The 13,240-nt window shown below is 40.0% G+C and overlaps 1 protein-coding gene across 5 annotated transcripts in view; it reads right to left on the bottom strand.

Annotated features, from left to right (window-relative positions):
• Window positions 1-5,857: 5,857 nt before the first annotated feature.
• The window catches only part of pam (peptidylglycine alpha-amidating monooxygenase), a 205,006-nt gene continuing 197,623 nt past the window's right edge, over window positions 5,858-13,240 (bottom strand). For 4 of the 5 annotated variants that reach the window (XM_033017373.1, XM_033017370.1, XM_033017369.1 and 1 more), the window contains 6 exons: window positions 12,842-12,960; window positions 12,619-12,718; window positions 8,214-8,273; window positions 7,796-7,999; window positions 7,008-7,070; window positions 5,858-6,713 (listed from right to left, as the gene is read on the bottom strand). In XM_033017373.1, the coding sequence (XP_032873264.1) occupies window positions 6,532-6,713; window positions 7,008-7,070; window positions 7,796-7,999; window positions 8,214-8,273; window positions 12,619-12,718; window positions 12,842-12,960 (728 nt within the window). In that variant the 3' untranslated portion in view covers window positions 5,858-6,531. The remainder of the gene's footprint in view (window positions 6,714-7,007; window positions 7,071-7,795; window positions 8,000-8,213; window positions 8,274-12,618; window positions 12,719-12,841; window positions 12,961-13,240) is intronic. The other variant, XM_033017371.1, reaches the window with a different exon arrangement.

The raw sequence follows: 13,240 nt of genomic DNA, 5'->3' as shown, positions 1-13,240 counted from the left end.
GTTGGTCAGGCAGCATCTCTGGAGAAAAGGAATGGGTGATGTCTATGGTTAAGACCCTTCTTCAGATTATGCCGTTTAATTCTAGGCACCACTCAAAAGTAACGATTTCTATTGACATTATTGACTGCCATCAACTTGAACAATTCTTTTTCAAGACAACATTGTTGATATATTGTTGCATCCTCTTCACCGATATCTCCACTACAAGAATATTCAGATCAGTCTCTAAAATTTGTAGCATTCTGTTCAATCGAGACTGCAACTCTTATTCCACAGTTTACTTGCTTTCTCCAGTATTATTGTAGCTACATTTAGCATCAGGTTACATTATTTGCCAGCGCAAATCTTTGTTACTTGCATTGGCAGTTTACAGCCCCCACATGTCAATTTCCCTGCCATTTTTTTCCCACGCTAGATATTTTCTGAACCCTTTTCAGGGATGAATACTAAAATCCATCTTGAACTGCTCATTGTTAACAGGAGAGGGCAGCAGAGTGGCACAGCTGGTAGAACCATTCGGGCCATTCTTGTGAACCAAAGTGTCACACACGTGCCCAGATGGCATCACATAAAGTAATATATTAATAAATTCTTGTACGAGATTAATCTTATTCATTGCTATTTTCCTACCTACAGAACTATAATGCACGTCTGCTAAAGATATAAACATTCTCGCTTGTTACAAATTCAGTTTGTATGGGCCACTCTTTGGAAAGTGAACCAAAATGTCACACACGTGACCAGATGGCATTGCATAAAGTAATACATTATTATTGTAAGAGGTTAATCTTATTCATTGCTATTTTCCTACCTACAGAACTATAATGCATGTCTACTAAAGATATGAACATTCTAGCTTTTTAAAGTTCAGAGTTTGTGAGATAAAACTGAGTTATGGAAAAAAATGCTTCTGTGTGCGGTCACACACGTGACCAGTCAAAATTGACCTCTGACCATAATCAAACATTGTCAGCATAACATAAACATTTCACTTGATAAACTTTGAAAAAAACTTTGAATCATATATATACAGTACAATACAATAGACCTGCAATGCTTTCAGAATTAGAAGAGATGTATTCCACAATTTTGCATATTTCTGGTCACACGTGACTAAGAATGAGCCATTCCCTCAGTACCAGAGACCCAGATTATGTGTGCATTTGCACGTTATCCCTGTGACATGTAGGTTTCATTCCATATTTTAATGGTATAAATTTGTAGATGAGACAACCATTGTAAATTACCCTAGTGTGTAGGTGAGTGGTAGACTTCCAATTTTCTTTAGTTAATATACACCTTTTCATTGTACCTCCACCTCACTGTACTTGTGCATATGATAATAAACTCCCAAAGACTCTTCTGTATCAGAGTTATGATCTTTTTCAGACTAAAATATATTTGTGAAAAATCATTTGCAACTTAAAAGTAATCAAATTTACCAGACAGTTCCATAAACAGTAATACATTGCAAGCTTGGTTCATGTAGGTGGGGAAGAAAATATTAAAATCCTTTCTAACTTAATTTTGTTTGGAATTGAACAACGTATCAAAAGGATTTAGACCGATCACCTCTTGTCTGGGAATGTGTTGAAGGTAAATGTAAACGTGAAATAGTAGACAGAGATAAGGAAGCTTGTTTTCCTCTGTAGGAAGTTACAGTAGACCACCCGTGTCCCCTACCGCTAGTAGCATAGAAATGTTGCAGTAAATGGGGGAGCTTATGAATGGTTCGGAGAGCGGATGGTGGCGCGATCCGCTTAAAAGGTGAGATAGAATAATGTCAAGATGCCCTTGTATTATGTTTTACTTGTATTAAGCATCTGTTGTTGAATAAGATTAACATAAATGAAAAGCATGTTATGACTAATGAAATAATTGGTATCCATATAGTAGATAGTATATTTTTGTATACAAAAAACTGAAGTTGTTTACTGCACAGTATAACTGTCGGCTAATTCTGCTACAAAGTCTCCGCTCTTCATTTTCCTTCAATCTCCCACTTAATTAATTTCTTCCACAGTAGGTTTAAAAAGCTTTGTATGATTATTCTTTTGTAGTTCATCAGCAGAATATATGTGGGAATGGCTGTATTTGTTACCCAAGCAGTAGTTTGGGGGAATGCCTTGAACTGCTGTGCTCTTTCTGCTGAAGGTACTTCCAATATGTGTTGGATAACAATGATATATACTGTAACTAGCAATGATGAAATAATTTATCAGCAAGCACTTTGACAAAATCCCTCATGGCCAGCTGGTCCAAAAAATATCCCATTGGATCCAAAATTGTTTTTGTGACAGGAAGCAAAGGTATAATTGACGTGTTTTTGTGACCATTACCAGTGAGATTCTGCAAAGATCAGTCCTCAACCCCTTGTTTTTTTAATAACATTAATTGATCTAGAACTGACCTAAATGTTTGGAGCATAGCAAATTTGCATACGATACAAAAACTGGTTATATGGTTGGCTTAAGTGAAGAAAAAATTAGGGTGCAAGGAGATATAGATGGTCCAGTCAGTTGGGCAGAGTAGTTCACAATAACGCAGAGAATTTCATCTGATGCTTTGGGGAGATGCAACAAGGGAATATGAAATAAACGGGAGAGTATTAAGGAGTGTGAAAGAGAAAGACCTTAAGAGTTTTGTGTCTATCAATCCTTTTTGCAGGGCAGGTAAGTAAAGTTCGTGTGACCCAGTGCGCCAGGCAGCATCCCTGGAGAACATGCATAGGTGACATTTTGGTATCATTCTGTGGACTGATTGTGATGGTGGAGGGGGGGGTGGATTAAGTTGGAAGAGAAATGGGGCAGGAGTAAAACATGGGGAGTGATAGGTGGATACAGGTGAGGGGGTTTTGACATGCAGATGGTTGGACAAAGGTCAGAGATGAAAAGACAAAAAGTGTGAATTAGGGAGGGTAGAGGTTTGAATTGTGACATTAGAGGAAGGAATATAGGTGGAAGGAATACAGGTAGCTGCCTCGCCAACAGTCTGTCTGTCCTTTTTTGTTGTTTTCAGTTTTTAGTATGTGTTAAATGTATATTTTAGTGTTCCTTTGTTTTTTTTATGTAGGGGGAGAGGGGGTGGGGGAAACTTTCTTCAATCTCTTACCTCGAGAGAGATGCATTTTATTCCCGCATCGTATCTCCGTCCCCACTGCGGCCGAACATCGTGGAGTTGGTGGCCTTTGCTGGAGACTGACCCGGCGCTCCAAGCCGCAGGAGTCTGCGGGACTTTAACATCACGAATTTGTGATCCTTTTGCCAGGGATCGAAGCTCCAACCGCAAGGCGTGTGGACTTTAACATCGTGAAGCCCGCGGTCTCAGGTAAGAAGAGGCCGACTCGGGAGCTCCAAGCCGCAGAGAGTTTCAACCACCCCGATGCAGGAGCTTCCTTCACCCCAACGGGGGCTTTGATAATCGGCTGCGAGGGCTTTGATCACCCCGACCGCGGGAGAACAGAGGAAGAAGATTGAACTTTATTGCCTTCCATCACAGTGAGGAATGTGGAATCCACTGTGGTGGATGTTTATGTGGTTGTGTGTCTTGTTGCTTTTCACTTAGTATGGCTGTATTGTAACTCAAATTTCACCGTACCTTAACTGGTACATGTGACAATAAACTTATCCTGAAACTGACCTTGAAAAGAAAATGGGTGCAGGGAAGAGAGGGGGAAAATAACAAATAAGAAAAGGGAATTGTTTGTAGGTTAATTACCTAAAATTCAATGTTCATATATTTGCCATTTATCCATCCACACCCATATGTATGTATACAGACACTATGAATTGAATTGTGTGCAATGATCTGAATTGTCCCATAAACTAGTCCTGGTCTTCCGATCTACCTCATTGCAGACCTTGCACTTTTTTCCTGCACTTTCTCAGTAACTGCACCACTATAATCTTGTAAGACTATAAGACTCTGGCATTCTCCTTTTTGCACTACCTGTTTTAATTGTGTACTTTGATTGTACTTATGTATAGTATGATTTGACTGAACAGCACGCAAGCAAATCTCTTCACTGTATCTCGGCACACGTGACAATACCACTCTGACCTCGTAATGGAAGGAATGTCATTGACAAACGTCTGAAGCTGGCAATCTGTCCTGTACTGGCCAAATTTTTGTGCCTTCCACCAGTGATGAATGCTGTGGTGGATGTTTGTGTTACATTTTGTGTGTTCTTTATTATTGTATCGCTGCTGACAACCCAAGGGGCGCGGTGCTACTCTGTGAGCGGCGCGCTGCTCCCGTATGTTTGTATGTGGAGCCACGTCAAAGAGGATTTTCTGTTGCGACAGACAATAAAGTTTTCTGAATCTGAATCTGAATCCTGGGGGGCGAAACAATTAACCTCCAACAGTTAGAACCATCTGTTGTGCAAGGCATGATTTGAGCCAGTTGATTCCCATTACATCAGTTCTATCTACCAGAGCTCCTGGATGTCAAAAGCAAATACTTTTACATTACATTAAGTGGCTTTCACTCCAACCGAGGCTGAGTGGTGCCATCTGCATTTTGCAGTTTTGCTGAAGGGTAAGCTGGGCGGATGCTGCACATGAAATTCAGCTCATGTTTATTTGATTGAAACTGAGGTATTTTGATGTCTGAGCAATCGTGGTGCACTCCAATTTGATAGAGGCTAATGGGTACCAATCAGCAAGCACTCGCACTGTCAATGGTCCTTTCTTTCACTTTTCTGACCACTGAGAGTAGGCTAAGGCTGATAATGAGCCACATATCTAAATGGCATCAAGTTGGGAAAAGGGGAGGTACAACGGGATCTGGGGGGTCCTTGTACATCAGTCTATGAAAGTAAGCATGCAGGTACAGCAGGCAGCGAAGAAAACGAATGGCATGTTGGCCTTTATAACAAGAGGAAGCAAATATAGGAGCAAAGAGGTCCTTCTGCAGTTGTACAGAGCCCTCGTGAGACCACACCTGGAGTATTGTGTGCAGTTTTGGTCCCCTAATTTGAGGAAGGACATTCTTGCTATTGAGGGAGTGCAGCGTAGGTTTACAATGTTATTTCCGGGATGGCGGGACTGTCACATGTTGAGAGAATGGAGCAGCTGGGCTTGTACACTCTGGAGTTTAGAAGGATGAGAGGGTATCTCATTGAAACATATAAGATTGTTAAGGGCTTGGACGCACTAGAGGCAGGATACATGTTCCCGATGTTGGGGGAGTCCAGAACCAGGGGCCACATTAAGAATAAGGAGTAAGCCATTTAGAGACGAGGAAACACTTTTTCCTCACGGAGAGTGGTGAGTCTGTGGAATTCGCTGTCTCAGAGGGTGGTGGGGGCAGGTTCTCTGGATGCTTTCAAGAGAGAGCTAGATAGGGCTCTTAAAAATAGCAGTCAGGGGATATGAGGTGCTGATTGGGGATGATCAGCCATGATCACACTGAATGGCGGTGCTGGCTCGAAGAGCCGAATGGCCTACAGCACTTATTGTCTATATTTATCATATTTATCTTACTATTTGTTAATGGGACATGTACAGACCCTGCTGGAGAAATATCAGGATTATGGCCAGGATTTGTCTAATCCTGTTGTTTTTGCCGTGCCCAATGATTGCAGCCATTTCTTAAGATCAAATGGAGTGAATCATATTGACTAAAGACTGCCTTCTGTAACATTGTGATCTCAGGATGAAGCTGAGATAAATCATCCACACAGTATATTTGGCTAAAGATGATTCAAACACAGCCTTAAGACATCAGATATATTCTTGCACCTGACCAATGAAGGTCTTAGAGACTGCAGGTCACCAATGTCTAGTCCAAACCAAAGTTGCATTATACCAAGCTCATACTTGAAACTGCAAGTTGAAGATGAATGATTCTTGTATAAAATAAATGATGCTTGTGAACACTTTATTACACAAATTACATTCAGCGCCTGAAAATAGTGCTCTGACAAAATAACAATCTCCCCCAGAACTGAAGTATCTGACATTAACTATGAATACATCAAAACTGATCTTTCTGTACATACAGATTCATCCTCTGTATAAACAGTTTTCTCCAGTAAAACAAGACAGTTAAAGATATAAACCAAGACAAAAAGTAGCAGCTTTGCTTCCCTTTTGTAGTATGACTGGATTACAGTAGACTGAGAATGCTTGATAGAGAAGGCACAATATTACACACTGGAAATATCAAACTAAAGTGCCAGACAGGACAGTATCCAAATGCTATACCTCAAGCAGAGAAAAGTAACTGAATCACCAACACAGGTTGACAGCTCCAGCAAAGTAAGGCAGTAACATTTAAATCATCTTTATAATGCCTCAAAGCAGTAGATGTTGCTTCAGCATTCATTCCTGGTCCCCAGAATAAAACTGACTTGATTGTTTAAATATAATAGCAACAGCATGATATGAAATTCTTCACAAATAAATAAAAACGTACGTGTAGCAAAAACTGATCAATACAACTACTGTCAAATACAAATCATGAATACATCTGCTTTTTGGGCAACAAAATTAAACTCTATGTATTTCAAACTGGCATCAGTATATTTCAGGAAGTTGATGGGGGTGGAAGTGGTGGTGCAGAACACTCATCTATATCAGAGTCAGTGCCTTCTTCGTCATCTTTTTCTTGATCACTTCCTTCAGTACTCAATCTGTCAAAACCTTTCCGACTGTAACCCCTGTGGCTTGCAAAGAAGTTTCCCAGGTTTAATCCTCTGCTGTTTTTTCCTGCCAAAAAAAAAATGTTTAAATTCCTCGGAATGTGCAAAATCCTTTCTTGTACAGAACATTGCTGCGGAATGTACAGAAGCAATCGTTTCCAGTTTAAAAAGATGAGTCTAACCAATTTTTCACTATTAATTTCCAAACAATGTTAAAGATATTGTAGACTTGCTGGTCTAACAATATATTTATTTGCTGATGGAAAATTATGGCATTAGTGCTGGCACAATGACAAAATTAAAAGATTTATAAATAAGTAATTCTGCAAATGATTTTGCCTTTCATTTACAATTGCCGTACCTCCAAGCCTGCCGAGGATTCCTCCTGAAGATTGCTTTGACTCCAATTTGCTGTCAGCATCCTCTGTAAAGACACAGAAAGCATGTCAGACTGTGGCCTCTAAAAACAAAGACTATGGTTGGAAAGTATTAAATTAACACAGCAAACAACACTACAATTTTTATTTTTAACTTTAAGCCAGTTTGCTTGTAATCGTAGTGTTAAAAAACTGTCATCGATTTCAAGTCAGCATCCTTGTCAACAACTAGAATGTGTTAATAGAAATGTAACGCTGTGAATGGATGGGCAAGGTAGACAAAAGACCTTCTGACTACAATTGCAATACTGGTCTGATTTATTTTGATCAGATAGTGACTAGGTTCATACTTGTTTGGAAAATGTACTTCAACTCAGTGTGTCAGTCCCCATGAAACATCCTTTAACGGAATTACATGACATTTTTAATCCCCCACATCAGCCGTTTTAACAGAGTTTGCTGATTTAATGAAGAATTTACTTTAGGAAATGGTCACCCTTTTGTAATTGAATTATTCTAAGACTTTCATTTCTTCAGGTTAAGCACAATCAATTCCAAAAGTGATAATCCACCATTGAACTTACTGCAACACTCAATCTGTACAACGTTTATTTAACTATTGACTCCAAATATATGAATGTTCACTATTATATACACAATGTGTGTGTGCCAGACATTAATTGTTAAAACAGGTGAATCCATAAAAGTGCAAAATGAATATTGTTATATATTTTAGTTGAAAACGACATGCATCTTAAAGTTTATTCTGTACCTCCATACAGCTTGCCCTTTCGCCAGTGGATGAAGACTCCAATTCCAACCAACATCACAATAGGAATAATGAGCAGTAATGTAATAAGTACAGGAGAAACGGCAGTACTGGACTGTTTGAGAACACTTTTGCTTTTATGCTTCTCCATCACATCAGGTGATCTCAACTTAGTTTCTATTTCTGCTTCGATTAATGTTTCGGTTGCTTAAAATTAAAATATTAAAGAGAAGTTATTAACCTTTACAACAATGTAATTGCATTAGTACTTTATAAAATTTGTTGCAATAGTCCACCATTCCAGCAATTATTTAAAACACTAATATTGTTCATTTTTCCTCACACTGAATAATTAAAATATTTGCTATAGAGTAAGTTTTTTTACAGTAAAAGATGTTGAAAAAAGGCAGCAGATGCCTACCATCTATCTCATGCAACTCAATGCCAGGACCAGCTTTTTTTACTGAACGATGCTCAGCTTCTGAAAAAAAAAACCCAAAGAAAATGATAACTCTTTTAAATTTGTGATATTGCAGCTAAACTTCTGGTTAATTAATAAATGGTTTGTGAGTCATGGTGACATTCACATTGATATCATGTTGACAGAAACCCTGCCATTCAGCACAATAAGTCTACTCCCATCATTCAATCATGGCTGATCTATTTTTTCCTTCTCAACCGCTTCTCCCCATAATCTTTGAATCTGTCAAGCTCTGCTTTAAAAGTACCCAATGACTTGGCCGGCACAGCCTGATATAGCAATAAATTCCACACATTCACCACGCTCCTCCTCATCTCCATTCTGAAAGTAGGTCTTATTCTGAGGCTGCTCCGTCTGGTTCTAGACTCCCCTATGACTGAAAACATGCTTTCCACGTCCACTTTATTTAGGCCTTTATTTATCCAGTAGGTTTCAATGAGATCCCTGCTCATCCTTTGAAACTCCAGTGAGTACAGGCCGAGAGACATCAAAGAAAGATGGACACAAAGAATTGTAGATGCTGGTTTACAACAAAAAAAACGGACATGAATATGGACATGGCGATAACAATGTCGTCGTACGGTGGAGCTTGCTGTTGTGGGCTACATTCACAATCACTATTAATAAAAGACCTCATGACTGCCATGAATGCACAGCAACGCACAGAAACACACACGCACAATTGTAATATATATGTAAACATGTTACCATATAGAAATCCAAATCTTCTCAAAATAAGAATGCCTCATGGTTATGTCATATTTACTGTGTTCCCATTAAAAAACTGACCACTGCTTGTGACTATCAATATATTCATTGGTTTGAAGCAGTTTGAAGACAGGTTCCGGCTTAGATGAATGGTTCATATATTAACTATGCATCATCTGACTATGTCTCGCTACTCCCTAGCAGTTTATCAGATTCAGATCAGTTTATTGTCATACCCACCAGGGTGCAAAGAAATTCCTTGTTTGTGTGAAGCACATGGTGTACACAGTATACATGATAATGACAGGTACAATGACAAATACAAAACAACAGAATGGTGCAAACATTGTAGTGCAATCCGAAGCAGTGCAAAAAGAAACGACTACAATGCATTAATGGAGTAACCGAATGAAGTAGGAATAAGTGTGTGTGGGTAAGAGAAAAGTTCTGCAGTTAGGTACCAGTGGAGAAGAAGCTGTTCTTAAGTCTTGACGTCAAATCTTTCAAGCTTTCAATTTTATTCTTTGAGTCCCTAGTATTATAGCCCTGAATATTCGGATGAATTCTTATACTTTCACCCAAAGGTTCTATCATAAGGGCAAATAGCAGGGGTGATAACGCACATACAATACAATACAATACAATACAATTCAATTTATTGTCATTTGGACCCCTTGAGGTCCAAACGAAATGTCGTTTCTACAGCCATACATTACAAACAAATAGACCCAAGACACAACATAATTTACATAAACATCCATCACATTGCTGTGATGGAAGGCCAAAAAAACTTATCTCTCCACTGCACTCTCCCCCCCGATGTCAGAGTCAAAATCAAAGCCCCCGGCGGGCGATGGCGAATTGTCCCGCGGCCATTAAAGCCCGGCCGGGTGATGCAAGGCCGCACACCGGGTCTTGATGTTAGAGCCCCCGGCGCGCGCTCGCAGTCCCGCAGCCATTCCAAGCCGCGCGGGGCGGTGCTGTAAGGCCCCGCTCAGGTGCTCTTCAACCCCGCAACTCGGGCAGGAGAAGTCGCCGTTGCGGAAGCCCTGAAAAGCGGTCTCCCAGCAGGGACCCGCGGGCTCCCGGTGCCGCCCGCCAAACCCGCAGTTGCAGCCTCCGAATCTCCGGGGGTCGGGTCGCAGCAGCGTCCACCACAGCTCCACCCGCTCTGGACTCGGCCAGCTCCGCGACGGTGAGGTGAGTAGTCGGCACCACAGCCCCCGGTCTTCCTGTTGGAGGCCGCTCCTCGTTGCAGCCCCAACGACAACGGAGTCCCGACAAAGAAAAGGTGGGGTCTCCCGTGCAGGGAGAGATTTAAAAGTTACCCCCACCCCCACCCCCCCACACACATACCCCAACAACAATAACAAAAACTACATAAAAACATAAGACATAAAATAATAAAAACGCAGACAGACTGCAGAGGACGCTGCTGACGAAAGTCGCGCCGCCCACCGCCCTGCCTATTACCCCTTGATAATTGAAATTTTTGAGATAACATGTTGTTAGTTAATATTCTTGCCATCGGTTTATCATACAATAATTTTACCCATGTAATAAAATTCTCTCCCATATTAAATTTTTGCAGTACTTATATAAAGTACTGCAAAGATTTATCCACATATAGTACTGCCACTCTACCTGATCAAATGCTTTCTCTGCGTCCAAAGAAATAATTGATATATCTTCTTCCTCTACTTTATGTGAGTACATTATATTAAACAGGCGTCTCAAATTATTAAATGAGTATCTTTTGGGTATAAACCCCTGTTCTTAAGTCTTGACGTCAAATCTTTCAAACTCCTGAATTTTCTAGAAGGTAGTAGAAGGCTGGAAGTATTGTCAGGAATGTTTGCCACCCAGGCCTTTCCCAGTAAAGGATTTGGCCAAGGTTGCAAGTATTCCTGATGATACTTCCTGGCCTTCTTGGTACAACATACCAGGAAGAGGGACTAGGTGCAAAGTAGTGATGAGCGTGTGATGGATTGGTGTTATAGTATAAACAATATATAGTAGGAAATGTATTATTCTAATTATATTCTTATATAATCAATTTTCTGACAACAGAAACTGAAGTGTAGAAGAGCCATAAGCTAAATACCATAGGGCTACATGCAGCTCACGAACCTCAGTTTGAGTTTCATTGCTTCAACATAAGCACAAGATCCCACATAAGAGATTAGTATACAAACTTAAAGCACATGGTATTGGGGGTTCAGTATTGATGTGGATAGAGAACTGGCTGGCAGACAGGAAGCAAAGGGTAGGAGTAAACGGGTCCTTTTCAGAATGGCAGGCAGTGACTAGTGGGGTACCGCAAGGCTCAGTGCTGGGACCCCAGCTATTTACAATATATGTTAATGATTTGGACGAGGGAATTGAATGCAACATCTCCAAGTTTGCGGATGACACAAAGCTGGGGGGCAGCGTTAGGTGTGAGGAGGATGCTAGGAGGCTGCAAGGTGACTTGGATAGGCTGGGTGAGTGGGCAAATGCATGCAGATGCAGTATAATGTGGATAAATGTGAGGTTATCCACTTTGGTGGCAAAAACAGGAGAGTAGACTATTATCTGAATGGTGGCCAATTAGGAAAAGGGGAGATGCAACGAGACCTGGGTGTCATGGTACACCAGTCATTGAAATTAGGCATGCAGGTACAGCAGGCAGTGAAGAACGCGAATGGTATGTTAGCATTCATAGCAAATGATTTGAGTATAGGAGCAGGGAGGTTCTACTGCAGTTGTACAGGGTTTTGGTGAGACCACACCTGGAGTATTGCGTACAGTTTTGGTCTCCAAATCTGAGGAAAGACATTCTTGCCATAGAGGTAGTACAGAGAAGGTTCACCAGACTGATTCCTGGGATGTCAGGACTTTCATATGAAGAAAGACTGGATAGACTCGGCTTGTACTCGCTAGAATTTAGAAGATTGAGAGGGGATCTTATAGAAACGTACAAAATTCTTATGGGGTTGGACAGGCTAGATGCAGGAAGATTGTTCCCGATGTTGGGGAAGTCCAGAACAAGGGGTCATAGTTTAAGGATAAGGGGGAATTTCTTTAGGACCGAGATGAGGAAAACATTTTTCACACAGAGAGTGGTGAATCTCTGAAATTCTCTGCCACAGAAGGTAGTTGAGGCCAGTTCATTGGCTATATTTAAGAGGGAGTTAGATGTGGCCCTTGTGGCGAAAGGGATCAGGGGGTATGGAGAGAAGGCAGGTACAGGATACTGAGTTGAATGATCAGCCATGATCATATTGAATGGCGGTGCAGGCTCGAAGGGCCGAATGGCCTACTCCTGCACCTATTTGCTATGTTTCTATATACAATGGCCTATAGAAAACTATGCAAAGAGACAAAAGTAAAAGGGAACAGAATTATTTTTTTGGACTCGTAACTAGTCAAAGTTGAAGGCATAATTCTCCAAAGTCACGTCTGAAAGGAATCATGAGCCACACATGGAACATTGGTAAAAGTTAATTTGAAAATGAGGTTTCAAAGCAAGTCAAATAGTAATCCATATGCACCATTTTCAAAATAATGCTAATAAGCTACACAGAAACTGCCACGTTGTCAGAGTATTTACACACACTACATTAACATGAATAGAGTGAATCAAATGAGAGCTTACTTTCTGCAGGTATAAATTTCCACACTCTGCTTGCTTGGATATCCCCAACAAAAACAGTCTTATCATCCGCTGCAACAATATCATGTGGCATCAGGAATTTCTTAACAAAATAAATCAATGTTAATTTCTTTGTTAAAGCAAAATAAAACAAATTTAATCATAAGAAATATTATTCAAAAACCATTTCAATTTCCAACAATGTTTCTATTTTCTTTACTTCTACCTGTTTGCTTGGTTTGAATATATCCAGCAATTCTCCAGTTGTAAAATTCAGAACAAATCCTTGTACTGGCACTCCTCTACCTACAAGAGGCTCTCCATTTATTGCATATAACTGACCACCTAAATAAAAAATAATGAAAGTAAATAAATCAATAACCAATTTAATTAAACAATGGATGTTTCAATCAAAATTTATATTCTTTAAATTTGGCTATAATTTTACCAAAAACCTTTTCCAGCCTGACAATTTTGGCCAAGTTGAACAAGGAGTAATATAATAATAATGTATTGAAACATAAAATCTATTGTATAAATAGACAACTTGAAATATTTTATTTCAAAATAGCCCCATACCTGTTTAAGACAAATATAATTAACCACTTACAATCTTGTGCAAATT

Source organism: Amblyraja radiata, chromosome 3, assembly GCF_010909765.2.
Source record: "Amblyraja radiata isolate CabotCenter1 chromosome 3, sAmbRad1.1.pri, whole genome shotgun sequence".
NCBI lineage: Eukaryota > Metazoa > Chordata > Chondrichthyes > Rajiformes > Rajidae > Amblyraja > Amblyraja radiata.
The sequence above is the reverse complement of the archived record's forward strand: the minus strand, read 5'-3'. Positions and strand labels throughout refer to the sequence as shown.